At 42.2% G+C, this 23,521-nt stretch overlaps 6 protein-coding genes and 1 long non-coding RNA gene across 10 annotated transcripts; 3 read left to right on the top strand and 4 right to left on the bottom strand.

Annotated features, from left to right (window-relative positions):
• Positions 1–416: 416 nt before the first annotated feature.
• On the top strand, positions 417–2,202 carry PH4alphaSG2 (prolyl-4-hydroxylase-alpha SG2). Its single transcript, XM_064694922.1, has 5 exons — positions 417–604; positions 665–828; positions 883–1,853; positions 1,908–2,073; positions 2,132–2,202. The coding sequence occupies exons 1-5, from the start codon at positions 417–419 to the stop codon at positions 2,200–2,202; spliced, it is 1,560 nt and encodes a 519-aa protein (XP_064550992.1).
• A 469-nt stretch (positions 2,203–2,671) lies between these two features.
• Positions 2,672–7,636, bottom strand: PH4alphaMP (prolyl-4-hydroxylase-alpha MP). Of its 3 annotated transcripts, XM_064693893.1 has the most exons (6): positions 7,380–7,636; positions 4,375–4,529; positions 4,085–4,241; positions 3,157–4,018; positions 2,933–3,098; positions 2,672–2,868 (listed from the first exon to the last, which is right to left on the bottom strand). In XM_064693893.1, the coding sequence occupies exons 1-6, from the start codon at positions 7,556–7,558 to the stop codon at positions 2,768–2,770; spliced, it is 1,620 nt and encodes a 539-aa protein (XP_064549963.1). In that variant the 5' UTR covers positions 7,559–7,636; the 3' UTR covers positions 2,672–2,767. The 3 variants fall into 3 exon arrangements, with proteins under 3 accessions (XP_064549963.1, XP_064549964.1, XP_064549965.1); XM_064693894.1 differs by lacking the exon at positions 7,380–7,636 and adding an exon at positions 5,214–5,523 and having other exon boundaries at positions 4,085–4,529; XM_064693895.1 differs by lacking the exons at positions 4,375–4,529; positions 7,380–7,636 and having other exon boundaries at positions 3,157–4,028; positions 4,085–4,235.
• Positions 7,637–8,351: 715 nt separating this feature from the next.
• PH4alphaNE1 (prolyl-4-hydroxylase-alpha NE1) lies at positions 8,352–12,148 on the bottom strand. Its single transcript, XM_064694689.1, has 8 exons — positions 11,885–12,148; positions 11,159–11,313; positions 10,948–11,095; positions 10,368–10,558; positions 10,158–10,309; positions 9,586–10,095; positions 9,356–9,521; positions 8,352–8,474 (listed from the first exon to the last, which is right to left on the bottom strand). The coding sequence occupies exons 1-8, from the start codon at positions 12,064–12,066 to the stop codon at positions 8,374–8,376; spliced, it is 1,605 nt and encodes a 534-aa protein (XP_064550759.1). The 5' UTR covers positions 12,067–12,148; the 3' UTR covers positions 8,352–8,373.
• On the top strand, positions 11,944–12,803 carry LOC135436917 (uncharacterized). Of its 2 annotated transcripts, none has more exons than XR_010437624.1 (2): positions 11,944–12,084; positions 12,147–12,803. It is a non-coding gene; the product is annotated as an uncharacterized LOC135436917 (long non-coding RNA). The 2 variants fall into 2 exon arrangements; XR_010437625.1 differs by having other exon boundaries at positions 12,137–12,803.
• A 420-nt stretch (positions 12,804–13,223) lies between these two features.
• LOC135436913 (prolyl 4-hydroxylase subunit alpha-1) lies at positions 13,224–15,713 on the bottom strand. Its single transcript, XM_064694686.1, has 6 exons — positions 15,226–15,713; positions 14,971–15,170; positions 14,760–14,908; positions 13,670–14,098; positions 13,416–13,596; positions 13,224–13,357 (listed from the first exon to the last, which is right to left on the bottom strand). The coding sequence occupies exons 1-6, from the start codon at positions 15,711–15,713 to the stop codon at positions 13,335–13,337; spliced, it is 1,470 nt and encodes a 489-aa protein (XP_064550756.1). The 3' UTR covers positions 13,224–13,334.
• Positions 15,714–18,918: 3,205 nt separating this feature from the next.
• On the bottom strand, positions 18,919–19,932 carry LOC135436914 (prolyl 4-hydroxylase subunit alpha-1-like). The gene is made up of 2 exons (XM_064694687.1): positions 19,726–19,932; positions 18,919–19,665 (listed from the first exon to the last, which is right to left on the bottom strand). The coding sequence occupies exons 1-2, from the start codon at positions 19,908–19,910 to the stop codon at positions 19,008–19,010; spliced, it is 843 nt and encodes a 280-aa protein (XP_064550757.1). The 5' UTR covers positions 19,911–19,932; the 3' UTR covers positions 18,919–19,007.
• A 295-nt stretch (positions 19,933–20,227) lies between these two features.
• On the top strand, positions 20,228–23,509 carry LOC135436465 (prolyl 4-hydroxylase subunit alpha-2). Its single transcript, XM_064694066.1, has 10 exons — positions 20,228–21,012; positions 21,072–21,223; positions 21,291–21,447; positions 21,519–21,825; positions 21,882–22,275; positions 22,332–22,414; positions 22,479–22,541; positions 22,607–22,682; positions 23,213–23,302; positions 23,371–23,509. Exons 1-10 carry the CDS (start codon positions 20,816–20,818, stop codon positions 23,487–23,489), a joined length of 1,638 nt encoding a protein of 545 aa, XP_064550136.1. The 5' UTR covers positions 20,228–20,815; the 3' UTR covers positions 23,490–23,509.
• The last annotated feature ends 12 nt before the right edge of the window (positions 23,510–23,521 follow it).

Here is a 23,521-nt window from a genome sequence, read left to right as displayed (position 1 = left end):
TGCGCGTTGCATGCTGCATACTTTGCAGAGCTCGCGGCCAATTAAATTTACGCGGCAGCAAAGTGCAGCCGTGTGGCCATTGCCAGGGGAACAGGACGCCAAACGGCGCTGCTGAGTGGAAGCATCTGATTGAATACATTCCGCATAAATTGAGAGAAGCTGCACGGCATTGGCCATTCGATTAAAAAATAAAACATTTCGTGCATGCTGTTTAAATAGAGAATGGAACTGTCTAATAGTTGTTTGCCTAGCCACAACTGTTCCATTCTGGATACGTGACAGTTGGAGTTGGAAGTTTTGAACATATTTGGGGCAAAAGAAAGACAAACAATCGACAAACGCTTAGCTAGTTCTATTGAAATGCGTTCATTAGCCAACAGTTCGTTGGCCAGGTCGTGTGTTAGCCACAAGCCATAATGTTGCGTCAGCACTGTTGCATTGCTGTGTGTCTGTTGCTCTCTGGTAGCATCGGCCTCCTCGTCCATGCCGAATTTTACTCTTCGATTGACAGCATGAACGCCTTGGGGCAAGTGGAGAAAGAGCTGGTAGCTGCCACGTATGTCTATTTGACGGAGCGGCTGCAGCAGCTTAACGTGTTGACCAGGTACCAAGATCTTTACCAAAACTGTTTGCAGAAGCTCTAGATTGTTATTGTGATTGATAGTTTTGTGGAGCGTGTCAGTCGCGAGCATGCTTTTGCCAGGCAAGAGCTGGAGCAGGACGAGGAGTACTTGGAGCAGCCGCTGCAGGCCTTCAGGCTGACCAAGCGTTTGGTCGTAGACTGGCCAGAACTACACAAGCTGCTTATAACGAATCAGGCCAAAGAAAGTGCGTAACATGATATTCACATATACACATATTTTCTGATTTTATTGAATGCAGCCTTTCGCGTTACGGTGGATGCAATTTCTACAGCCGTGGGCATACCAAACGAAGAGGAGCTGCAGGGCGCAGTCAAGGGTCTGCTGCGCCTGCAGCGTGTGTACAATCTAACAGCCAGCGAGCTGGCCGATGGCATCCTCCATGGCGTTCCCACAGGCAGCGTGCTTCTCTGGCGCGACTGCTTCGAGATTGGCGTGCAGCTATACGAACTGGCCGAATATAGCAGCTCCCAGCAGTGGTTGCTGCAAGCGGTCAATTTACTGCACGAAATCGACGGCGAAAATGTCCAGCAAATGGCTGAACAGATCTACGAGTATTTGGTCTTGACACAGATTGAGTTGTGTGAACGGGAGCAGGGTTTGGAAACGTTAGAAGAGATGCTCTCCTGGAATTCGGGACATTCGCCACATCCAGCACAATATACACTCAACTTCTTGCAGCAGAGCATGCCCAAGTGTCCCAGAGAGCAAGACCCAGCTCCCTGGTTGGACGACTACACGCGACTCTGCCAGGGCAAGCGACTGTCAGAGCCAGAGCCAAGTGGAAGTCCACTAAATTGTTATTTAGATTTCACGCGCCATGCGCGCTTCAGGCTGGCGCCTCTAAAAGTGGAGCAGGTCCATCTGGACCCGGACATACACATCTACTATGACCTGATCAACGATGACCAGATAGATGCCATCTATGACGTGGCTGAGCAGTTCGACAGTATTCGCTCCTCGGTGAGCAGCAGTATTGTGACGGATGTGCGCGTTAGCCAACAGGTGTGGCTCAACTACAGCAGCCCCATCCTGCGTTCCGTCAGCAATTTAGTTGGCGCCGTTACTGGTTTCGATATGGAGAATGCCGAACAAATACAGGTGGCCAATTACGGCATTGGCGGCCAATATGCGCCGCATACGGATTACATGTCCAAAATGCCCGACAGCTACATACCAAGAGGCAATCGCATCGCAACGAACATGTTCTATGTGAGTTTTAGCGGATGCAAACTGTAAACAAGATTGAATTCAGCTATTTTTCAGCTTTCGGATGTGCTGAATGGCGGCTATACGGTCTTTCCCAATTTAAATGTATTTCTGAAGCCCGTGAAAGGCGCCATGGTTAGCTGGCATAATCTATACCGATCTCTAAATAAAGATAGCCGCACCTTACATGCTGGCTGTCCCGTTCTTGAGGGCGTCAAGCGCAGTAAGTTGAAACAGGCCTAAAACCTCCGAGCTTGTAAATATCGATATATATTTTACAGTTGGCAACATTTGGATTCATTCCACCCTCCAGGAGTTCCGTCGTCCTTGCACGCTTAATGCCAACGAGTAACATGGCGCTGATATAATGTCTAATAATGAATGAATGACAATAGGTCTAGCATAATATACAAAATTCATATTTTCAGAAATAAATAAATAATATCCAATTTATTTATGCCATTTATTTAAATGTGCTTTTAAAGCTCCTCAGTAAAAAGAATCAGAACTTAATTATTTTTATAAATTATATTTTAACACAATAGATTTGCCTAAAAGCTTTAGTATGCTTTAGAAGCTTATGCAATAATATTAAATTTGTGCTTTGTAACTCTTAAGATATTTATACAATAATCTCATATTTTCAGAAATAAATAATAATCAATTTCTTTATATTCAATTTATGTGGTTAACGCAGTAGATCTGGCTAAGATCTTTCATGTGCTTTACAATTCATTAGATCTGACTAAAAGCTTGCATGTTATTTGAATACTCTTTAAAAGCTTATGCAATATTAATTTCATCATTTTCGTTACAAAAAATGTAGTTATTAAGTTTGATGTGTGTCAAGTCAATAATCTGATTGGTACTTATAAAAAATGGCAAACAAACTAAATTAAATTTTAAATTAATAATTGTTACTTGAAGTCCATGTAGGGTAAGGAGATCTCGTGATCACGTTGCAGTTCACAGGGTCTTACTTGATCTTGATTGCTCAAACGTATCCAAACATTGGCAACTGGATAGACAGAGATGATTCTTGATTAGAGCTTACGAGACTTTGCACATTAGTTTCAACTTACTCCATTTGCTGCCCTGCAGCACCGGGCAGGCAGCATGCTTGGTGCGATAGTCTGGATCGCCGGAGCGATGTAGATTGTACCAGAAGAGCAGGCTACCCCGTTCAGGTGTGACAAGGAGTGGCAGAAAGGGAAAGGCGGTACCACCGCCCGCTTCTACATTAGATAACTAAGAAGACAAGAGATATATTTGATAGTGCCTAGAAGATTACATGTGGAGCACTTACATAGTAGATGCCCGTGGCCAGGCGGTTGGTTTTGTACATGTTCAAGCTGTAGTCATAGGAATCGGGAAAGCTGTCCATGTGCGGCTCATAGTGACCGCCAATGCCGTAGTTGGCAATTTGCAGCTGTTCCGCAGAGCGCATATCCAGGCCGGATATCTCAGCCACGTGATGGCTCATCTTTTGCATGATTGGATGTTCGGTATACTCAAAGGTGGTGCCTTGGCTTGTGCGAAAGTTGGCTGAGATGTGCTCGTGGCCGGTGCGGCTATAAACCTGTGAACGCTGTAGCTCCGGCCGAGCCAAATGCTGCAGCTCAGCGGTGTCCCTAGCGCTGATGACGTCGTGCACCTGTATGATGTACGGATCCAGATGCAGTTCCTCCAATTTGTAGGGCACATAGCTGGACTTGCGCCCGTTACCGGCAAAGAGGCGGCAGCGTAAGTACCGCTGCGCTGCAGGCGCTGGCCTCAACTCCTCACGACAGACCTGTTGATAGACACGATACTCGCGGCTGATGTGGTAGTCATCCGGACTGCGCGCCACCTCATGCATTAGGCCGCGCTTGACGCCGTCCGAAATAAGCTGCTCGAGATGGGCGCGTGTCTCAAGCAGATGCAGACGCTGATCCGGCTGCACGGCCAGCACATGATTGATCAGATGTAGTGCATTCTCGTAGTCACCCATCGACTCGTGGTAACCCATGACCGTTTCCATGAAATCCAATGCTTCGGAATCCTTGCTGTAGCTCTGCTTTACCAACAGCTGCATCGATTGCTGCATCCAGGGCACCGTATTGTTGAAGTCCCGCATTGAGTACAGATGCTGGCCAAGCACAAAGCAATCCTGCCACGACATCGCCGCACTGTAACGAGCTGTCGAGTGTGATTTGTGATTGCCACTTGCCACGTCCATGGCCGGCGTCACTCACCCGTATTTGATGCCATTCAGCATGCCACTCGCTAGCTCGCCCACGTCCAGTTGGTAGGTTTGCTGCAGTCGCGTCATTGCCAGGGCCGTGCCCACAAAGTCCTCCTGTGTGGGGAAGCTCAAGTTCTCTCTGTGGCCCGCCATCGCTCCCAGGAAGTCTATTGTGTAAGTGTCCGCACGGTTAAAGGAGAAGGAGCAGCAGGGGAACAACGACAAATAGAAAGCGGGCTAGTCAGATAATGATAGCATCTTTGCTGGGACACATGATTGATGCCCGAATCTGATACCAACTTGTGCGGCTCGGCTCCCGCTCCACGGTGCTCTCAAAGGTCTCCCAGTCGCTGTGCAGGCGCTTTATCAATCGGAACGCATTCACCGGATTGTTCAGATATCCCTCGACGCTATTCGCGGCGCTCAGATGCTCCGATTTAATCGCATCTATTTCGCTGCAACACGAATGGGAATTATGAAATTCATGAAATTCCTTTTGGGCTTTGCATAGCCGGTGTGTTAAGCATTAATCAGACCTTAAATTGTTTCATATTTTATAATTTGCATAATCGCAAATTTGCATGCTAAACACATTTGTTGTGCTTGGAGACATTTAAGTGTGACGGTTGTGCATGACAGCCAATCTATAAGCACTTTAATACAGTGACACTTTTCGATTAATCAAAACTTAATAAAACAACTAAAAATAATAATAATAATATGCAGCAGGGTACAACAGAACCCGCAATACTCTAATTGACCGTTTTAAAATGGTCGGAACGGATGAGCTTGTGACTTTAAGACTGTAGGCACTGACTCTCAAACTGTAACATGTCTCGCATTTATTGCAAAATTCAATCCATAGGGGAAAATGTGTGTCCAAGGTTATTATATCAGAAAAGTTCCCGTTGCGTGCACTTTGAACTTTTGTTGAAAACTCTACATAAAAAAGTATATTATGCTTATGTATGTTTGCGTGAATGTGCGTTCTCTTAAGCTTTATTGCCAAGTTCGCTGCAAATTAAAACGTATTTTTTTTAATATTGCCCTACTATGCGATTCTCATGAATTCATGCTTTGATTGTGAGTATTATATTCACAAGTTGCGTTGGCAATCTAATTAACTTTATTCTGCTCACACTCAATTTAATTAATCCTCTTGTGCAATATTTCTGTCTGTCTTTCCCTCTCTAGCTCTTCCTCCTTCTCTCACAATATCCAATATCTGTACTTCTTTTGTTCTTTTGTGTTGTGCACACAAAACAGTCTGTCGCCCTTCCACAGATAGATGGCAATGCGTGTGTATGTGACTTTTTGGGTAAGTACACAAGTATTTACAGACATATCTATGTATAAAAAGGAATATAAAGTAAATCTGCTCTCGGGTATGTACTTTTATTTAAAATAAAATAAAATAATTTTGAGTGCTTTCTATTTTTTATTACCAAAATGGAAAAATCTGACAACCCGTTTGATTTATCACTAGAATTCATCACACCTTTCACAAGAGAATGTTCGATTGCCAGAATTTCTCTCTAAGTTATCAGTTATTGCCCACCAACAAATTTTGCTTTAAAACAGACAATCAAACTATCTTGATCAAAATACAATACATTTTAATTAATGGGATTAAGCTTAGCTGTGTTGCATGTATTGTTGCAAAGTGATAATACCTGTTGCGGGAATAAAATAAAATTTAGTTATACGCGGCGCCCGCTTTCAATAAATAATGAATTGGTTTTAACGCTTGTCTGTTTGCACACTTCTTCCTTTTCCAACCCCCTTTTTTTTTTGGCTGGCGTTCATTAATCGGGAATTAAATGTCACCATAACTTTAAACGGCAATGCCGCAGCATCTGTCAACTAGTTGGGGTATCCGCATTTTATGGGGCTATTCATTAAGAAGTAGTGGTAGCACTCGTTTGTTCTTAGCACCCCAGAGCCATAAATAACAAATGTTTTTTGTTTCCAAAACATTTCTCTATTAAAAAATATGTTCTACAAATTGCAAAGCTATATCATGCTGTAAACGGAACTTGAACCTGTTTATCTGTTGCGCATGAGATACAAATGAAATTTCATTTCAATGGGGTATCAAATTTTATATATATTAGACTATATTATACTTTATTATTCTAAAATTGCTTAACGGTGCTTCTTCTGTACTAATTTTTGCATTATAAAGCCGGTTTGCAAATACAACGAACAAACAAAAGAATAAAAGTGAATTCTGCAGATATTGGGGATAAATTTGATACATATACAAAAGGCTGACAAGTCGCTGACACTTATGACTGAGCAATAGAATAAACAATTATCTACACAAAAAAACAGCAGCGACTGCGCCTTGCTGAGGTAGCAATCGATGGCAATAGATAATAAATAGATAATAAATTCAAAACATCAAACAAATGCCGAAAAGTCAACCAAGTGTAAATAAGGTAAGCGGCTAGAGATATTAGCAGCTTATAAATTGAATAAAACGCATCAAATGCGTGCAGCTTTAAAAATATTAACAAATGTATATAAAGCAGCAGATGACAAAAAGCAGTCAGGGAATAAATAGTATATATATTTAAATTAATACATACATATGTATGTACATCCGTGCATCTGTGTACTTTTACCCGTAGGCCAGACCACACAATTCAGACGCCTTAATGTGAACCGGTTAAGTGGGAATGCGCAAATGAAGTGTAATTAAATAATAAAAAAGAAATAAAAAATTAAAATTGTTCAGCAAAAAGATACCCAAAGCTCGGCTAACAAAAGTTACTTTCAGATGCCACTGAGGCTCAACATTCAACATTCAATATTCAACAGAAAACAGGCCGTTCACAAATGCCCAACAGTTTGTTTTGATCGGCAAGAATATAAATATTAAACAAACAATTCGTGTGGGCTGTCTCTTCAATGCGGTACGTGGGCATACAACATTTGATTATTTATTTATTAATTTTTAAGTATTCATAAAGTCAAGCAAGTAGCGAATGTCTACTGCAAGCGAGAACTTGAAAGCTGGTCGCGTTGCAGAAGAAATTTTAGTCTCGGAACTTTAATCGAGCTGTACACATAATGAAATCAGCATAAATCATCTAAATCAAATCAAAGTGCAAATAAATTCAACACTTAAAACCAGATTCTAGCTGGTCACAGAACTCTGAATCACTGAAGCAGAGCCCACTTACTTAATATGCCATTAGCTGCCCGGGCAGACTTTATTGATAGGACTATAAAAAAGACTACTCAAATAAAGTTATGTCAGTCTAATGTCTTTTTCTTGGCTATGAATGGTGAGAACTTACCCCTGTAATATATCAGCATGTTGCCTTATTTCGTTGACATATTTCTGGAGCTCTATCATCAGCATGACCTCCGTGCGCAGCAGCTGTTCCAGGCCGCTGGTCGAGCTAAAAAACTCGCCATTGGAGGCCAGGACTTGTAGCCCAAGTAATAAAATTCCAAAAGCTGCCGAAAGCTTCATTACAATTGGTCCGATTAGAGAAAATTTCAATCTTAAAATTCAAATAGTCGTGAGTCTCAGAGCTCGTGCTGTCTTTGCGGCGCTTCGTGAAGAACTGCTCGGGCTCGATCTGCTGACAAATTAACAAACAGTCTCCGCGGATCTTCAGTCTAGCAAAAGCTCGCAGCGTTGGCGTTTGGCTAAGCTTTAGTAGCCGCAGCTGTTGGTCATTTTGGCCGGTATTTGTGGCTGTGGTCAAAGAACTGCCCTCGAGGCCCCACCGTCAGGCCTGAATGGAGCCGGCCAACAGGTAATAAAAGAGTGCTCGGGTTCAATAAACCCAAAGTGTTGCCAGCAATCACTTTACATAGGCTCCCAGCTATTTAATTAACCGTCAAACACGCTGAGAGATCATCTTTTGGGCTGCCTAGTCTACTGTTTAATATTGTCACAAATTTTCTCTTCGCTAATTACTTTCACTTGGCTGCTAACTCAGAGAGTTGTCATTTTCTCGTTCTATGCCCCTAACATGCAAATGAGCTGCTAAGACTTTGCCCGTGATCTTGTTTATGCAAATTGCCGGCAAATCCGCGCTCAATTCAAGCTTCAGCTCACGCTTTGTTTTGACGCAAAAACACTCAAAATTGAGTTTTATTTTTTTAGCTAGTTAACCCTAGAAATACATTGCCAGCCGTTTGTGATAATATTCGAGTGATGGGGTTTTTATTTTAAATAATATTATTTTAGATTTTACTAACCGAGTCTTTTTTTGAGCTGTAAATTAGCTCAAATAAAAAGTCAAATAAAACATAATCCTTTACAAATCCGCAACTAGTTTATTTAATAATATCATAGCCTAGGGAAACTCCATTGTCCCGAAATACATCACAGGGTCGAGCAAATGTCTGTGTAGCCTCATGTATCCAAATGTTGGCGACTGTGAGGTATGGAAATTTAAAAATAATAACAAGAAGCTGTTAAAAAAGTATAGAATATATAGAAGCATAAATCGATTTAATTAATTTTAAAAATGGTTCAGTCTAACAAAGCACACTCTTTCTGTTGCTGTAAAGGCACCTCCCCCCATCCCAACCATTTTGTGACACTCCTTAAATGCTATTATATTAAATTTAATCTTTAGTTCTGTGTAATTTAAACAAGCATTGTTATATTTTAAGTAAAGACAAAGACATGCAAATGATTTGTCTTTTAAAATACCTCCTTTATATTTTATACTCTGTTCACAAAGTGGAAACGAGCATATTGGTTTTGTACCATGTTTGTCTAATTATCCGTCCATCTGTTTGAAGAAATACATTTTGTTTGTTGGCACAACTGAAGCGATATTTATCCCTGAAAATCTGTCCTAAGAATTGAGCCAAACCGTTTTAGAGCCACTGCTTTAGAGTTACAGTTTTGAAGACACTAATGACTATAAATATTTAATATCAGAAAGACTGATGTCCAGCTGTTGCTAAAAGTATGAACAGAGTGTTGCACAGTCGGTTGTAGCCGACATCCACATTCTTACATCTTGCTTGTCAAAAATATATTTAATATTGATAATTCGGAGCATACACACACAAATGTTCATTCTATACGCCAGGAAAACCAATTAAATTACATTTGAATTTTTGATCTCTATACACAAGTTTGCCAATATAATTTGTATCAAACAAAATGTGCTAAATTTTTAATAATATGAGAATTATGACTATGGATTATAATTGAAGCAAGCAATTATAACTTTTCGAAAGGTCAATATTGATGCAAATTGTGACATGAGAAACGAGTTGTTAGCTTTGGCAAAATACTTACTCCACTTGCTGCCCTTTAGCACCGGACAGCCCGCGTGCTTGGTGCGAAAGTCCATGTCCGAGGAGCGATGCAAATTGTACCAAAACAAAATGTTGCCTAGCTGCGGACGCACGGCGAAGTTTAGAAAGGGGAAGGCTGTGGCGCCACCCTGCTCCACATCCGAGAGCTGCATGGCGTGGCACGAAAGTTAATTTTTGCGCATGAGGCGGACTCAGTGTGGTTTAACTCACATAAAATATGGCCGTGGCGATGCGGTTGCCCTCTGCGGCTGGATAGTGCCGCGAATCGCGGAAGAAGTCCCAGTGAGGCTCGTAGTGACCGCCAACGCCATAATTGGCCACCTGCAGCTGCTCGCAGTAGGTCATATCCAGGCCGGTGGCATCGCTCACATCACGCAACATGCGCCCCATCGTTGGGTGCTTGCTGTACGGCAGCCACGCGTTTTTGCTCACGCGGAACGCAGATTTTCGCCGTTGGCCACCGGGCAGGGGATTAACTGTGGAACGCTGCATGTGCGGCACAGCCATTTCTCGAAGCTCGGCGATTCTTTGCTGGCTCAGCATGTCGTGAAAGGTGACCACCAGCGGGTCTAGGCTGTGCTCCTCCAGCTTGATCGGTGCAAGCAGCCGATAGGCATGCTCACCCCGCGTATAGCGACAGCGCAAAGGCCGCTGCTGGGCAGCAGAGGCGCCAACCTCGCCGCGGCACACCTTCTCGTAGTGGGCGAACTCCTCGGTTAGCTGCGGGCCAGAGTCCAAAATTAGTCATAAACTACATAGATGAATCGTGTGGCAGGACTCACCCTGTACGCATCTGGTTGCCTCGGCTGCACCTCATCCTCGCTCTCGCCGTGCGTCAGCTTGGCGGCCTTGTCACCCAGATGCCAATTCCGTATGCGCGATGGATCCAGCTCGAGCACACGCTGACTCAGTTCGTATGCCGTGTCAAAGTCGCCTAAAAATCGCTTGGTAAATATGCATAAAGTTGGCCGATGGCTTAGCGGACTGCTCACCCATACGGAATAAATTCTGCGCCACCATTTCCATGTTATTTAGCAGGGCGGGCTCTGGGGCGCTGGGCTGCGGCTGATGGCGTCGCAATCGCTCCATGGACTCGCGCAGCCATACTTTCGTGTTGTTGTAGTCCTCCATTTCAAAGAGTTGTTGACCCAGCACAAAGCAATCCTGCCAGCTCATGTCCGTGCTAAAAATAAGGGCAACACGAAAATCGAAATGAATATGATTGGTGCTTAGGTAACGACACACGACACACAACACACGACAAACAACGCCACACAACTACAACAACAACCTGTGCAGGTGCGGATTGGGAAATGTGGAAAGGGGGGCTCGATGATAATCTGCAGAGAACAATGACCGTCTAGCTCAAAGACGAGACTGGTATTATGCACGAGTCCGCATGATTAAATATCTATGATATTGAATATTTTGCCCCGGGGCGCCTCACCCTCAACAGCGCAAATCCGCTCCTGACCAGTGTTGAATAGTATGTGTATTATGTTTATGTAGTACTCATGTATTTTAAGCTTGACTGGTTATTGCTTATTTGGGTTGCATCCCTCAGCCGCTCACCCGTATTTGATGCCATTCAGAATGCCAGCGGCCACTTGGGCCACATCCAATTTATAGGTGCTCTGCAGGCGAACTAATGCCAGTGCGGCGCCTTCCACATCCTCCTGACTGGGAAAGTTAAGGCCATAGTGCTGGGTAATGTTGAAACCTAAAATATTGAATTCAAGTTTTCTTTGACATAATTACACTGAGAAAAATGTTGAATACCTACGTAGTTGTGCGCTCATTTGCTGGACCCGATTCTCCAATTGTTGCCAGTCCGTGTGAAGACGCTTCATCAGACGATAAATATTGACCGGATTGGTCAGATAGTTCTCCAAGCCTCTAGCAGCCAGTGCATGTTCCACCTTTATAGACGACAGCTCTCTGTGGATCAGGTTGCGGATTTTGGTTTAGACGAGTTTATAACTCTAATCATAAATCGATAGCTACCAGTTTGGACGTTTTGTGGGCTTTGTCGTCATAGACATAAGAAGCCCAGCGCCAAGACAGCTGGACTTAATTAATTCTAATTTATTTGCGATTCTACGTGATTCTAAACACAAAACTTTTTTTTACGATCAAACCCATAAAATGCAAACGAAAGCAAAAATAAAAAAAAAAATAAATAAAAAAAAAGCAAAATGCTAAATGTGAAACTGTAAGAACTTGAAAATAGTTGCTTAAGCGGAAAATTCTAGGTGGATTTATTATAGTATACAATAGCATATGCAAATTTATTATTATTGAATAATAAAAGACCAATTGGAAATGACATTTAAAGATGACATTTAGATAACATTTATCTGTGCAACTTTCAATATTAAAACCGCCTCATTTGTAAAATATATCAAATAAAATTTAATTTTATGAACGAGCATAAATTATTTTTTTATGACGTTTATTCGATGCATATACTTAAACTACGCCATTTAAACTGTTGACCTTATATTTTCACCTTTCCAACTGCTTTAATGCATTTCGGGTCGCACTCAGCTGTGAACTTAAATCGTTCATCAAAGTGTGCTCCGTGTGCAGCAACTGCTCCAGTCCAGTAATGGATGAGAAGTAATCCGTAGCCTGGCCACAGATCATTCCGGCCAGCATCAATAGTGCCAGCAGTCCCGTATTAACCCGCATCTTAACTTCCAGATATACGTATGTATATATAGTATACTTTATATGGATATAGCAGCTAAAACTATTTTAGGCGTCTGCAGTGCGTCGCGTCTCGCAATAAACTGAAGCCGGTGCCGCAGCTCGGACCGAACATCCCCATGAGAGATCTGTGAATAAAGCCAGTGACGACAGACATTTTGGCACACGCGATTAGGAGTTCGGATACCCACGACCAGGTGCTAACTACATGCTACAGTATTTGCATAACCAATTGATGTGTGCCTATGTCTAACTGGAAGTCTATGTCGATGGCTATGAAAAATAGATATCGGCATTATGAGCCACTCTAATGAAGAGCATACGAGTTTCGTCGCGATTAAGCATGTTTTATGGCTTTGCCAAAGCTGATTTAGTGATGCTTATCATTAGCTCGTTTTCGGCGTGGACCTGCCCCGAGTTCTAGTTCTCTCTACTCGCCACTGTCGCGGCATATTGTCGCCTTATTCGATGGCTTATTAATTCTGGCTAATTAAGAACGCGTTGTTTGATATTTAATAATGCAGTCGCTGCTCTTGCTATTGACGCGCTAGTGTTGGAAAGCGCCGCTCTGATGACGACAACAACACAGAATTGTACCCTGTATTTGTTTGCAAAATTTATTGGCTAAGTTATTCTTAGAAATTGCTTTGTTATGGTAAATACTATTATTCAGAAATTAAAAATAATAAATAAAAATACATTTTAGCACAAAAATTGTATTTATTAAACTTTAATTAATTTGTATCGGTTATTAAATATATATTTTAATAATTAATAGTATTTCAAAAGTACAGGGTATCTTTTTGAGCTATTTTCTTCACTTTATTATATTGCATTTATTAACCAGCAAGTAAAGTTTAATATAAGTGCTTTTGTTTGTGTTAATTGACATTTGATTTACACAGATGTATCCAATGCTCAAAATTCGGCTTAACATGTTTGCTTGGACTTTTAATATTGACTTTAACTATTTCCTGCTGCCCCTTTGGCAAAAGGCATTTGGCCAAAAGCCGACCAGAACTCAGCTCGAATGTTAATTATGACATGCTGTGATGCATAAATATTTAAATGTTGTTTGTTTGCTCTTTAATTAGTCAAAAGGCGACGCCAGTGAAATGCCCATTTAATGTCAGATGAGAGTGCAAATGTAATTCTATAAATTTGTCAACATTTCAGCCATTATTTTCGATTGATTAAAAGGCAAATCATGCAGTCATAATTTCAACCTCTGAAAGAACGCCTGACAGGCTTTAACTGAGCTCCGTCCAAGCCGCTGCAAAATGCAATGGGATTTGTAGAGTTCACTTAGGAGGCACATGTGCTCTACTTACATAATTGCGTGCCCAGGAGCACCGGACAGACAAGCTGGCGACTACGGTAATCCGATCTGGACGTAGCTTGAAACTCGCTTACGCTGCGTACGCTCCAGTAGAGCAGCGAGCCCCGTGGGACACAGACGCTGAGCTCCAACTGGGGAAAGACAACGGCGCCGCCCAACCTGGCCTCTTGAAGCTGAGGGTTGGGGTAAGATGATAATGGACCAATTAGTGATATATTAAGTAATCATTTAATTACAATGACGCACATTGAGCAGCGCACGTGCCACATGCCCCGATGTGCTTGCTGGCTCCTCTGGTTGCGTCACGTGCTCGTGACTATGACGACGTGCCTGCCACAGCTCTGGCTCAGCTCCGGCCATGCCCAGTTGATTATGAATGCCACGCATCCTTTTCTGCGCCAGATTAGTGAATTTAAGCGGCTCAAAGGCGGCGCTCTTTGACTGTTGCAGTCGCGGCACATCATCCAGCATACTAATTAGCCGGTCAGTCTGCTGCGAGCTGAGCACATCATGATACAGCACGATAAGAGGATCCTCACTAAGTTGCTCCAGGCGTAGCATGCGCAGATTTGATATATCTTGGCGACACTCCGTGAAGCGGCTGCCTGTTATGGGCTGTTGCGTGGCCGAACGACAGAGCTCGTCAACAATCAGCTGCTCAACGGATTTCGTAAGCTTGAGAGGGACGTAAGAAAGATCTGTATTAAATTGTGAGCAAATAATTGAAAATTTAAAGCAAGATCTGGAGCTAACTAATCTGCAGTAAATTCCCTTTCTGATCTGCCTATTATAGTAGGTAAAGTGGAATGTCAAAAGTCGGAAAGTTGCACACACATTTTGAATATATGTATTAATATAGATCGGGGTTGCAAGCCAAAGAAAAACCTCATTTTATGGCTCAGTTAGTAAAGCTAGTTTTCTATATCGATGAACCCAGATTACGTTCAAATTTAGTTAAACTTTCCCGTTCGATTAAAAATATTTTCATATATGAGTGATGGGATAAATTCGATTTCTACTCAAAATTGACAATACAATTTGTTAATTAGGCCTTAAGCCAGACTATCCCGCAAAGGTTTATTTTGAACCAAATCATTTTGGAAAAAGATAGGGCTCACGTTTGGATTCAGATGTTGTTTTGCTAGGCTACACTGTGGAATTATACTAAAAAATTTGATTTTGTAGCCCTGATATATATGTAGAAACTGCTGCTTTTATGTTGAGCTAACTTTAGGGCATCTGTACGTCGACTACACTCAACCCGTGTATAATTAAGTGGTTTTTAATTCGGCTTATTCATTGGATGTTGCAAAATATTTGCATTTGTTGATTTTACCTTTGCCCTGGACTTCTTGGTTGGCAGAAATTTCGCTGGACTCCCATTTATGGCTCGTTCAATCTTGGCCTTCGCTTTTCTCACATTTTGGCTGGCGGGACGCAGGAGCAGCAGCTCTTTGGCCGTTGTGAGTGCGTTGAAAAACTCACCTGTTCTTGTTGGGAAATTCGTGCAAATAAAGTAAAGTTTTATGAGTTTCAATGGAACAGACCTGCGCGATAATCCATATTGAGAGATGCCTCCAGTATCTGGACTTTGCCGCGCTCCTGCTCACTGACCGAGCTTGTCGCATTGTTCTCAGCTGGCAGTTTTCCCAGCGCCGTCTCCAGCCAATACTTGGCCACGGCGTAGTCGCCGTTTCGATCCGAATTACGCGCCATCTCGAGACAGTCGCTCCAGCTCATGGCCGAGCTGTAAAAATCGAAGCGAACTTAAAATTGTGTTTTGCATTTGTTTGCACACTCACCCCAGCTTAAGGCCATGTACTATGCCCAGGGAGAGAGTGGCCGGCTTCAGGTCATAGACCGATTGCAGGCGCAGCAGATTTAACAGCGCTGTCTCGTACTCCTCCTCGCTGGGCAGCGGCAAGTCCATCTCATAATCTGGCAAATTGTTGGCCAGATTATGCGTGGCATTCGCTTGCTGCTCGAGCAGCGGCCAGACGCTCTGGAAGCGCTTCAGTATGGTGAGAACATTTAGTGGATTGCCCATATGCTGCTCCACCCGGCTGCCCACCAGCTGATGTATCTGCTCTATAGCCGCAGTTTCGCTCTTAATTACCACCAACTGTTTATCCAGTGCATCTATATAATCTCGCAGCGCATCGATGAGCAGGGTTTCTGTGGTCAGCAGCTCACGCAAGTGCTCCTCACTGCTGCCACTCGCAGCTGCTCTTGGCCACATTAAAGCTAGCCAAAGCAGCCACAGCAATCGGACTGCTGCCGGCATTTGCATAATTGCGTGGTTTATGTTGTTTTTTTCTCTTTATATAAATGTTTTTATTCTTGTCCGGGTCAATGGCTGGCCAATACTTTATTCTCTTTTGATTTTGCTTGTGGCCCAAGTTCAGGGCTAGCTCTTAAATATTTATTATTCTTTGCTAAAACTTCTGTCTGCCCATTGACGACCAAACCGCTTGGCAGCTGTGGCTAAACTGAAACTCTGAATCTTTGCCCGCTTATGAGAGAGGTGAAGGAAGGTAACCTGTCTTTTGAACTGTCTTCTTTCAATTTTTCTTTTTTTCTTCTTAAATATGCTTCATTCTTGCTACTTACAAAGCCCCGCAAGCAATCGCTTGAAAGATAAGTTATTCTCCTTTTCTTTGTTTACATCTGTTGTTTATTGCAGATTTAAATATTTATACATGTAGTTGGAAACTCAAATGTATTCAGCTGTACATCTTTCCCTTAAACTTGCATAGAAAAGCTTAAGGGGTAGGCGAATACTTCCCTTTTCAGCCATAATCTAGTTTGCACAATTTACTCAGTTAGTTTCTTTCCTTAACAAGTCCCGGTAAGGCCCCAACACCCCAAGTCATTTGCTGTGCCAAGTCTTCTGATATTCTGCAGCTGTTATTTAATGCGACTAAAGCTGCTTTTGCCCCGCTGGGTATTTTCACTTGTGGCAACATCTTAAACTGCAGTTCTTCAGTGAGTTCCTGAGCCCTGCTTACTATCATACTTTTGTTATACTTACCTTGAATCCCTTAGATGTGTAAAGGGTATAAAGTTTATGCGCATATGTATGTAACAGGCAGAAGGAGGCTTCTCCGACAGCATCAAGAATATATATTCTTCATCAGCATCAACAGCTGATTCGATCTAGCCATGTCTGAATGTCCGTACGTGTGTCCTTCCATTCGTCTGTGCATATCTGATTAGAGCTAAAGAGTTGGTATTTTTTCGTAGATTAAGTTTATTTCAAAATAACCAGAATTTAGTCTATTTTAGTTGTTTTAGCATGTCTCGAAGGAGCAAGAGTCATGTATGAAATGGGTTTTAAGGATTTAGTGGGTAATATTTCCAGCTCAAATTTATATCCAATAACCTTTATTCAAATTCATTTGATACGTGATTCACATTTTCCTTAGAAACCAAGATTCTTCAGTGGAAAATGGGATTCACAGATTTTTTAAGGTTAGTTTAAAGTTTTGTCCAATTGGCTTTAAGGCCATGTTCAAATCCCTTTTATTAAAACTTCATGGATACGCGTTACAGCGATTTTGAAAATTCCACCCGCAACTGTGGTAAATAGGCGGATTTTGTTGTATGGAAGCTATTCTTAAAAATCTTTCTGAAAATTCATTTAATATGTGTTTCACACTTTTCGTTAAATCCACCTCTCTTGGATAAAAAAATACGGGTCATAGGTTAAATGAACGAAAGTCTTTTATTGTACCTAAATTTTAAACACAAGACTAACGGAACTAACTGGAAATACCCGTAAGTGTACTTATATAAAGAAGCTAGAATGTTTGTTCCGGCAGCTCGGTATGAGTATCTGAAAGTCGGGCACTCTCGCTCGACATTCTAACATTTGTTTTTTTTTGTGAAAATGAGAAAGTATGCACATTAGCTTCGTAAATATTTAAACAGTTGCTTTTATTTTGTGTATTTTTGGAATATATCTATGGAACATCTAACTAAGAGGAATACAATTAATTTCAAAAATTAAATATGCAACATTTTCCACGTCTTTCAATGTAGCTTAAATTTAACAAAACGGGATTTAATATACTTCGATGCAATGGATGGATGGACTCATATTAACAAAAAAAACAGTTTACTTTTTAATTTAAGACTAATTGTAAAAGTTTAATTTGCTATTCATTTGCACGAATACTTTTAAATTTTTGCTTTCAACTTAAACTTTTAGTTATTGTAGTCATATCAGATTTTTAACAGGTAAGCAAATATTGATATAATTATTGTCACGTTTGAAATATATGTTGATGCAAACTATCAAATAACAAGAAATTACACGCTTTAATATGCTTTGTCCTTGTAAGTTGAAGCTGTTGTCAAGACATCACTTACTTATGAACAAACTCAGTTGCTGGCATTGAATATGATTCAAGCCTGCTTTAATGGATTTCGCAGGAAATATTGTCAATTGCGATGGTTTGAGCTGGCTTTTCATTTGTACAATCAGTCTAGTTATTGTCCTTTCAGCTTCCACTTCATCAACGTCCATTTATCACATCAAAGTACAAATGCATTTGCATAAGTAGCTTTCATATGTATTGACTTTTCGATAATTATCTTTATTATGGTATCCATTGGTAAATACAGACGTTAGTAGCTTTAACTAAGAAATCATGTCGTCGCAGTGTGCGATTGAGAACTGGCTAAAGACGCCTTCTTCCTTGCAGCCATATTTACAAAATTATTTGCCATTGCTTTTAGTTACCTTTGCATTCTGTTCAATGTTTACACATTTAATTTTTGCGGGACTTGCCTTGTTCAAGTATTTTGCTTCGAATTTTAGGGATAATTTTTTCATCTATTTTCCGCCCATGGAAAATTTACATCTACCCTTACTATCTTAAACGTCACGTCTAAAGTTATATTTCGACATAGATATTGGAAAATACGCTTAAAGTCTATCGAACTGTTAAAAAAACGTAGAAGCAAATGGATATACATATATTCGTTTATACAACCATTGACCAGTACTTTGCATCCGAAAAGTGTGGATTTTGCGCAAAGTATGAAACACGTCTCAAAGGAATTATCATGAAGACCACCATTTCCACCAATGAGGAGTGGATTGCCCAAAACGTGTGAGACAACTCTTAAATTATTTTAAGCAAAGATCTATGCAAAGGAGTTTTTGGCCGATTGGATGGCAAACAATAAAGTTGCACGCCTTCGTTTTCCGCGCTTTTCCGACACTTGCGGGTGAAATTTCCCAAAACCTCGGTTTCGCGTGGTGCTTCAGCATATAGGGTAGCAACAATAACAATTTTAGCTTCATACCTGCTACAGTTTGGGTTGTGCGTTGATCACCAGACAGTCAGTCAGTCAGTAATTGAGGAAAACAGGTTTTACATATGTAGATAAGCATAAATGTTAAAGCAAAAGAGACCTGAGCACGGGTTATCTCCCTGTATGGTATATTAAAGCATTACCATTCATATTGTTAGGAATTTAATTTAATTTTAAAATCATGTGCAACAATATTTTTAACGTGTCACATATAAGATTTATTACTGCAACTTATTACCATAAATTGTTGCTCTTCCATCATTTATAGATCTACTTTCAGGTTTGCGATATGGATCCGCTCGAGCGCCAGTTTCTTCTGTAGCGCAATTTTATTCTTGAGAGCTGCCTCATGAGTGGGATTAGACTTTAGAATATCATTGTTTAGCTTGTTCGCCAGCTTGTTGTTGCCCAGCTCCTGGAGTGCCGGGGCCAAGTGTTCCAGAATCTGCAGCTGGCTGACATTGGGAAATGTTGACGCATCGTGGGAGGCGTGATGTCGCGCCTGCAGTAGCCACTCGGTGGCATCGTCGTATTGATGCTCCTGACAGAGATGGCGTCCGATGACGTAGCAATCGCTGGCGCTAAGTGTCACATTCTCGCCTCGATCTTCATCTGCGAAGATGACGTCATTTGCCAGCTCCGACGTGGCCCGGCCGTCGATCTCCTGCATATCCAATAGATCACGTGTGGCGCTTAGGAGATCCTCACTTGTCGGCTCCTCAAGCTCGTGCTTACCCAGCTCGTTGGCTAAACGTTGTTTGAACTCCGTAAAGCTTTCGTGGGCCAACACTACATCAAAGATCTCATGTTGCCAGTTGTTTGCGAAGCGGCTAATGATCGTGTAGGCATTGAGTGGATTACCAAAGTAATCCTCTGGCTCGTCCATATCCTTATGCAAGTGATTCACATAGTCCAAAAATCTAAACGTCATATTTGGCATGAAACTATATTTTCTGCGTAGAAGTCTTTTTCGCACCCACCTCATAATACTGTCTCGCTCCTGCTCCGCTTTGTCCAAATACAATTCAAATTGTTTTACTAAAATTTCCTCCACTTCGAGCAAACCTTGCATTCCGTTCTCGGATTCAGCGTATCCGGCAAAAGTGCTGCCCCAACTCAAACATCCCAATCCGAACGTCAACAGAACCGCACTCACTCGAAACATGTTGACTACACTACTTTCCAATTGTTACTGTCTGCCTTTCAATTGTTGAAAATAGAGGTAGCTACTTAACTGATTCTGTAGAAATGTTAGCAAACATTTACACAGTTGCCTGTCATTATTTTCAGTTTCATTCCCTGGCAGAACACCTTAAGAGCAATTAGTTCAATTAAGTTGAGTAACACCTGAAATTTTCTGCATGAAACGTAAGATACTACTAAGAGTTCTCCAATTGGGACAACACCCACACACACACACACACACACACATCATAACACACTTGCAGAGAGCGTAAACAGATCTGTTTCTTCTTGATGTCAATAGCTCTTATAATCCCCAATATATGTATGTACTCTAAAAGTAGACAGTGGAAATCGAAATTTATTGCTTGTAGAAAAATTGGGCTATTAACCGATAATTTAAATACTTGAACAACGTATGGCATTTGCTCTTAGACATGAACTCGGCTGTTGAAGTAGATTTTGAATACATGTGCATAACTTTATTTATTATATTTGTATACACTTTAATGGGTCTAGGGTATAATTTGAACTAAACAGAACAATTAAGAAAGGATCAAAGGATGCGTGTCTTTACTTATGTGACTTATGTGATAAGATCCACTGAAAAATCATCTAGTATCTAGCATTAGAAGCCGTCTATATATTAGATTCAAAACCAGTTAGGGGGCACAATGAACCCAGAGCTTTCTTTACGTTTAACATAAGCACAAACAGGTTTTGCTTAATTAGTTAAAAGCGGCTGAAAATAACGCTGAGACTCTTAGAAATTATGTAAGATATAGAAACCATGACCATGCATAAGTCATCGATCGAGTCAACAACAGGCGGTCAATTGGCAAACTCAGTTGACCGCGAGTCGTGGCCGAGAGCAGAAACACTGCTAAAATGTTATTCCTGGGCGCAGAAAGTAAGCTCGGAGCGCTGCTGGCTGTGCTGGCATGCGTGGCCTGGTGTGGCGCCTCCGCCGAGTTCTATTCGTCCATACATGCGATGTCCAGGGTATTTGAGTATGAGCAGCAAATGTTGCAGCATATGCAAAAATTCGTAGCTGATAATGAAAGCAAATTGGATTTTCTGAGAGCGTAAGCTGAAGCTGGTTTGGCACTAATCGAATTGTATGCAACCCAATCTGCAATGACAGGCGACTGGACGAATTCGAGCGGGAGCGCAACGAGGCGCAACAATGGGGCGTGGCATACTTTGAGAGTCCGTTGAACAAATATTTACTGAGCAAACGACTGACGCGGGACTGGCAACACATTGCGAATCTCATGGCAGCCGCAACCGGCAAAAGTGAGTGCCAAATCCACTTATGTTCAAATGTAATTAAGTATACGCTCTGTGTGCACTCCACTCACAGAGCCACTGGTGCGCCTGCAGCGCTTGCGCCAGCAAGAGCACATGCCGAACGCCCAGGAATTGGAGGGCGCCATCGATGGATTGCTGCGCCTGCAATCCATTTACAGGTTACAGACCAGCCATGTGGCTGCCGGTATACTCGACGGCGTGGCCTATAGGTGAGCCAAATCGTCAAAAATAAAAAGAAAGGAGCGCTTTCATCACTTATATCACGTTTCCTTCGTTTAAGTACTCAACTAAGCGCCCAGCACTGTCTGGACATAGCCCAGCAGGCACTGCGGGATGAGCATCTGCAGCTGGCGCACGCCTGGCTGCTCGAGGCGAACAGCCGTCTGGCAAACAGCGATCGAGCTAGGCTGCTGCCCCTCATTTTGAGGCAACTAGGGCAGGTGAAGGCCAGACTAGCTCATATTGGTGGCGTCAATGGTACCCTGCAGAGCCTTAAGGAACTAGAGCCAGGCAGCGAGAGTTATATAAATAACTACAAAGACCTGCAGCCGCCATTTGACGAGCTGAACCCAGTCGAGGAGCATCCCGTAAGTATAACACGTCATCCCCACTTATTTACCATGCGTATCCCTGTGCCACGCAGCCTTTGCCCGAGAATCTAACGGAGCTAAGCGAGTTCGACCTGTATCGCTACACCTGCAATGGTTATATAAAGCCCACGCCGGCAGAGTTGCGACAGCTGCGCTGTGGTTATATGACTGAGACGCATCCCTTTTTGCTGCTGGCTCCGCTGAAGGTCGAGGAGCTGAGTCACGATCCGCTGCTTGTGCTCTACCATGACGTCATCTATCAGAGCGAAATCGATACGCTAGCTAGGCTGACCAAAAATAAAATTCACCGTGCCACGGTAACTGGCAATAACGCATCCGTGGTGTCCAACTCACGCACCAGCCAATTCACCTTCATCCCGAAGACGCGGCACAAAGTGTTGCGCACCATCGATCAACGGGTGGCAGATATGACGGACCTGAACATGGGTAAGCTTCAACTCAAGCAGGAATCCCCATTTGAGATGAATCATATTCAATTGTAGTTTTTGCGGAGGATCATCAGTTGGCCAACTACGGCATAGGCGGTCACTACGCGCAGCATATGGACTGGTTCACCCCAAATGCCGTAAGTAAACAATGGAGTCTGGCGTCAATAGTTAAATCCATCTAATAATACTTACTCTTGACAGTTCGAAACCAAACAGGTTGCCAACTCTGAAATGGGCAATCGCATTGCCACAGTCTTGTTCTATGTGAGTCCTTTTGTGCTCTGTGCCAAGTCAACCCACGCAAATACATTTATTATGTTACCATACAGCTCACCGATGTGGAACAGGGTGGCGGCACCGCATTTCCCGTCCTAAAGCAATTACTGAAGCCCAAGAAGTATGCGGGTACGTGCTGAACGGACTCAAACTGTGGCTTGCGTAATGGGTTCTGTTACGGCACGAGTGGGTTGTCCCATTGTTATGCGTAGGACGAACTAGCTCAACAACTCCAAAACGATGCAAAAAGAATAGAGAGTAGACTATTTTTGTAAATAATATTTGAATAATTACCAAAGATTATAGTTGCAAAACTCATTTTGTAAATGCGTAAATAATATTAGGATAATTATTATTGGTATAGGCTACAGTTGCAAGCTACATAGATAACAATTTTAGTTAGCATTGTTATTTATGGTCTGCGTGAAAGAGAATGCAATATCCAGGGATTTATCCAACGGAGAATGAGAAAATAATAATAACATATATAATTTTTTGTATATTAACGATTTTGTATATTCAAGTCTTGCTACAAATTGTTGTAGAGACTATTTCTGGTTCGTGCTCGTGTCACGCCGTGTAACGTAACGCACCCATCTCTAGCACAGCCCCAGCTAAACTCCCCTTGTTAATATATTATTTTGTTTTGCTAATTTTAGCCGCATTTTGGTACAACCTGCACGCCTCGGGCGCAGGCGATGTACGGACCATGCACGGCGCCTGCCCAATTATTGTGGGCTCCAAGTGGGGTAAGCTGCAAGTCGTGTGAACAATTCGAACTCTATTAATATTACAAGCAAACCCTATTTTCATACAGTGCTCAATCGCTGGATACGTGAGTTCGTGCAGTCGGATCGCCGGCCCTGTCACTTGTGGGATGACTCACAGGTCATGCTGAGTCAACTTTTAGAGCTAAGTGAGAGCCAAATCGCGTGAATTATCTAATACTTAGCCAATTGTTTAAATAA

The sequence above is a fragment of the Drosophila montana genome, unplaced genomic scaffold (assembly GCF_035044405.1).
Source record: "Drosophila montana isolate Dmon_TW-CO22-7 unplaced genomic scaffold, ASM3504440v1 contig_3733_1, whole genome shotgun sequence".
Lineage (NCBI taxonomy): Eukaryota > Metazoa > Arthropoda > Insecta > Diptera > Drosophilidae > Drosophila > Drosophila montana.
Note: the sequence above shows the minus strand (reverse complement) of the source record. Positions and strands in the feature narration are given on the sequence as shown.

What these genes read in the sequence shown, in the direction of transcription:
- PH4alphaSG2 (XM_064694922.1), top strand. Translation starts at nt 417, where the DNA reads ATGTTGCGTCAGCACTGTTGCATTGCTGTGTGTCTGTTGCTCTCTGGT. An exon ending in AACGAATCAGGCCAAAGAAA is followed by an intron (nt 829 to 882) that starts GTGCGTAACATG and finishes TATTGAATGCAG; the next exon opens with CCTTTCGCGTTACGGTGGAT. An exon ending in TCGCAACGAACATGTTCTAT is followed by an intron (nt 1,854 to 1,907) that starts GTGAGTTTTAGC and finishes GCTATTTTTCAG; the next exon opens with CTTTCGGATGTGCTGAATGG.
- PH4alphaMP (XM_064693893.1), bottom strand. Translation starts at nt 7,558, where the DNA reads ATGAAGCTTTCGGCAGCTTTTGGAATTTTATTACTTGGGCTACAAGTC. An exon ending in GCGGGAGCCGAGCCGCACAA is followed by an intron (nt 4,242 to 4,374) that starts GTTGGTATCAGA and finishes CTTACACAATAG; the next exon opens with ACTTCCTGGGAGCGATGGCG. An exon ending in TGGCCACGGGCATCTACTAT is followed by an intron (nt 3,099 to 3,156) that starts GTAAGTGCTCCA and finishes TTGTCTTCTTAG; the next exon opens with TTATCTAATGTAGAAGCGGG.
- PH4alphaNE1 (XM_064694689.1), bottom strand. Translation starts at nt 12,066, where the DNA reads ATGCGGGTTAATACGGGACTGCTGGCACTATTGATGCTGGCCGGAATG. An exon ending in GGCAACCAGATGCGTACAGG is followed by an intron (nt 10,096 to 10,157) that starts GTGAGTCCTGCC and finishes TCTGGCCCGCAG; the next exon opens with CTAACCGAGGAGTTCGCCCA. An exon ending in GCTAAAGGGCAGCAAGTGGA is followed by an intron (nt 8,475 to 9,355) that starts GTAAGTATTTTG and finishes CATACCTCACAG; the next exon opens with TCGCCAACATTTGGATACAT.
- LOC135436913 (XM_064694686.1), bottom strand. Translation starts at nt 15,713, where the DNA reads ATGCAAATGCCGGCAGCAGTCCGATTGCTGTGGCTGCTTTGGCTAGCT. An exon ending in CAATATGGATTATCGCGCAG is followed by an intron (nt 14,909 to 14,970) that starts GTCTGTTCCATT and finishes CAACAAGAACAG; the next exon opens with GTGAGTTTTTCAACGCACTC. An exon ending in CCAAGAAGTCCAGGGCAAAG is followed by an intron (nt 14,099 to 14,759) that starts GTAAAATCAACA and finishes GTCCCTCTCAAG; the next exon opens with CTTACGAAATCCGTTGAGCA.
- LOC135436914 (XM_064694687.1), bottom strand. Translation starts at nt 19,910, where the DNA reads ATGTTTCGAGTGAGTGCGGTTCTGTTGACGTTCGGATTGGGATGTTTG. An exon ending in GAGCGAGACAGTATTATGAG is followed by an intron (nt 19,666 to 19,725) that starts GTGGGTGCGAAA and finishes TATGACGTTTAG; the next exon opens with ATTTTTGGACTATGTGAATC.
- LOC135436465 (XM_064694066.1), top strand. Translation starts at nt 20,816, where the DNA reads ATGTTATTCCTGGGCGCAGAAAGTAAGCTCGGAGCGCTGCTGGCTGTG. An exon ending in ACCCAGTCGAGGAGCATCCC is followed by an intron (nt 21,826 to 21,881) that starts GTAAGTATAACA and finishes TGTGCCACGCAG; the next exon opens with CCTTTGCCCGAGAATCTAAC. An exon ending in TATGACGGACCTGAACATGG is followed by an intron (nt 22,276 to 22,331) that starts GTAAGCTTCAAC and finishes ATTCAATTGTAG; the next exon opens with TTTTTGCGGAGGATCATCAG.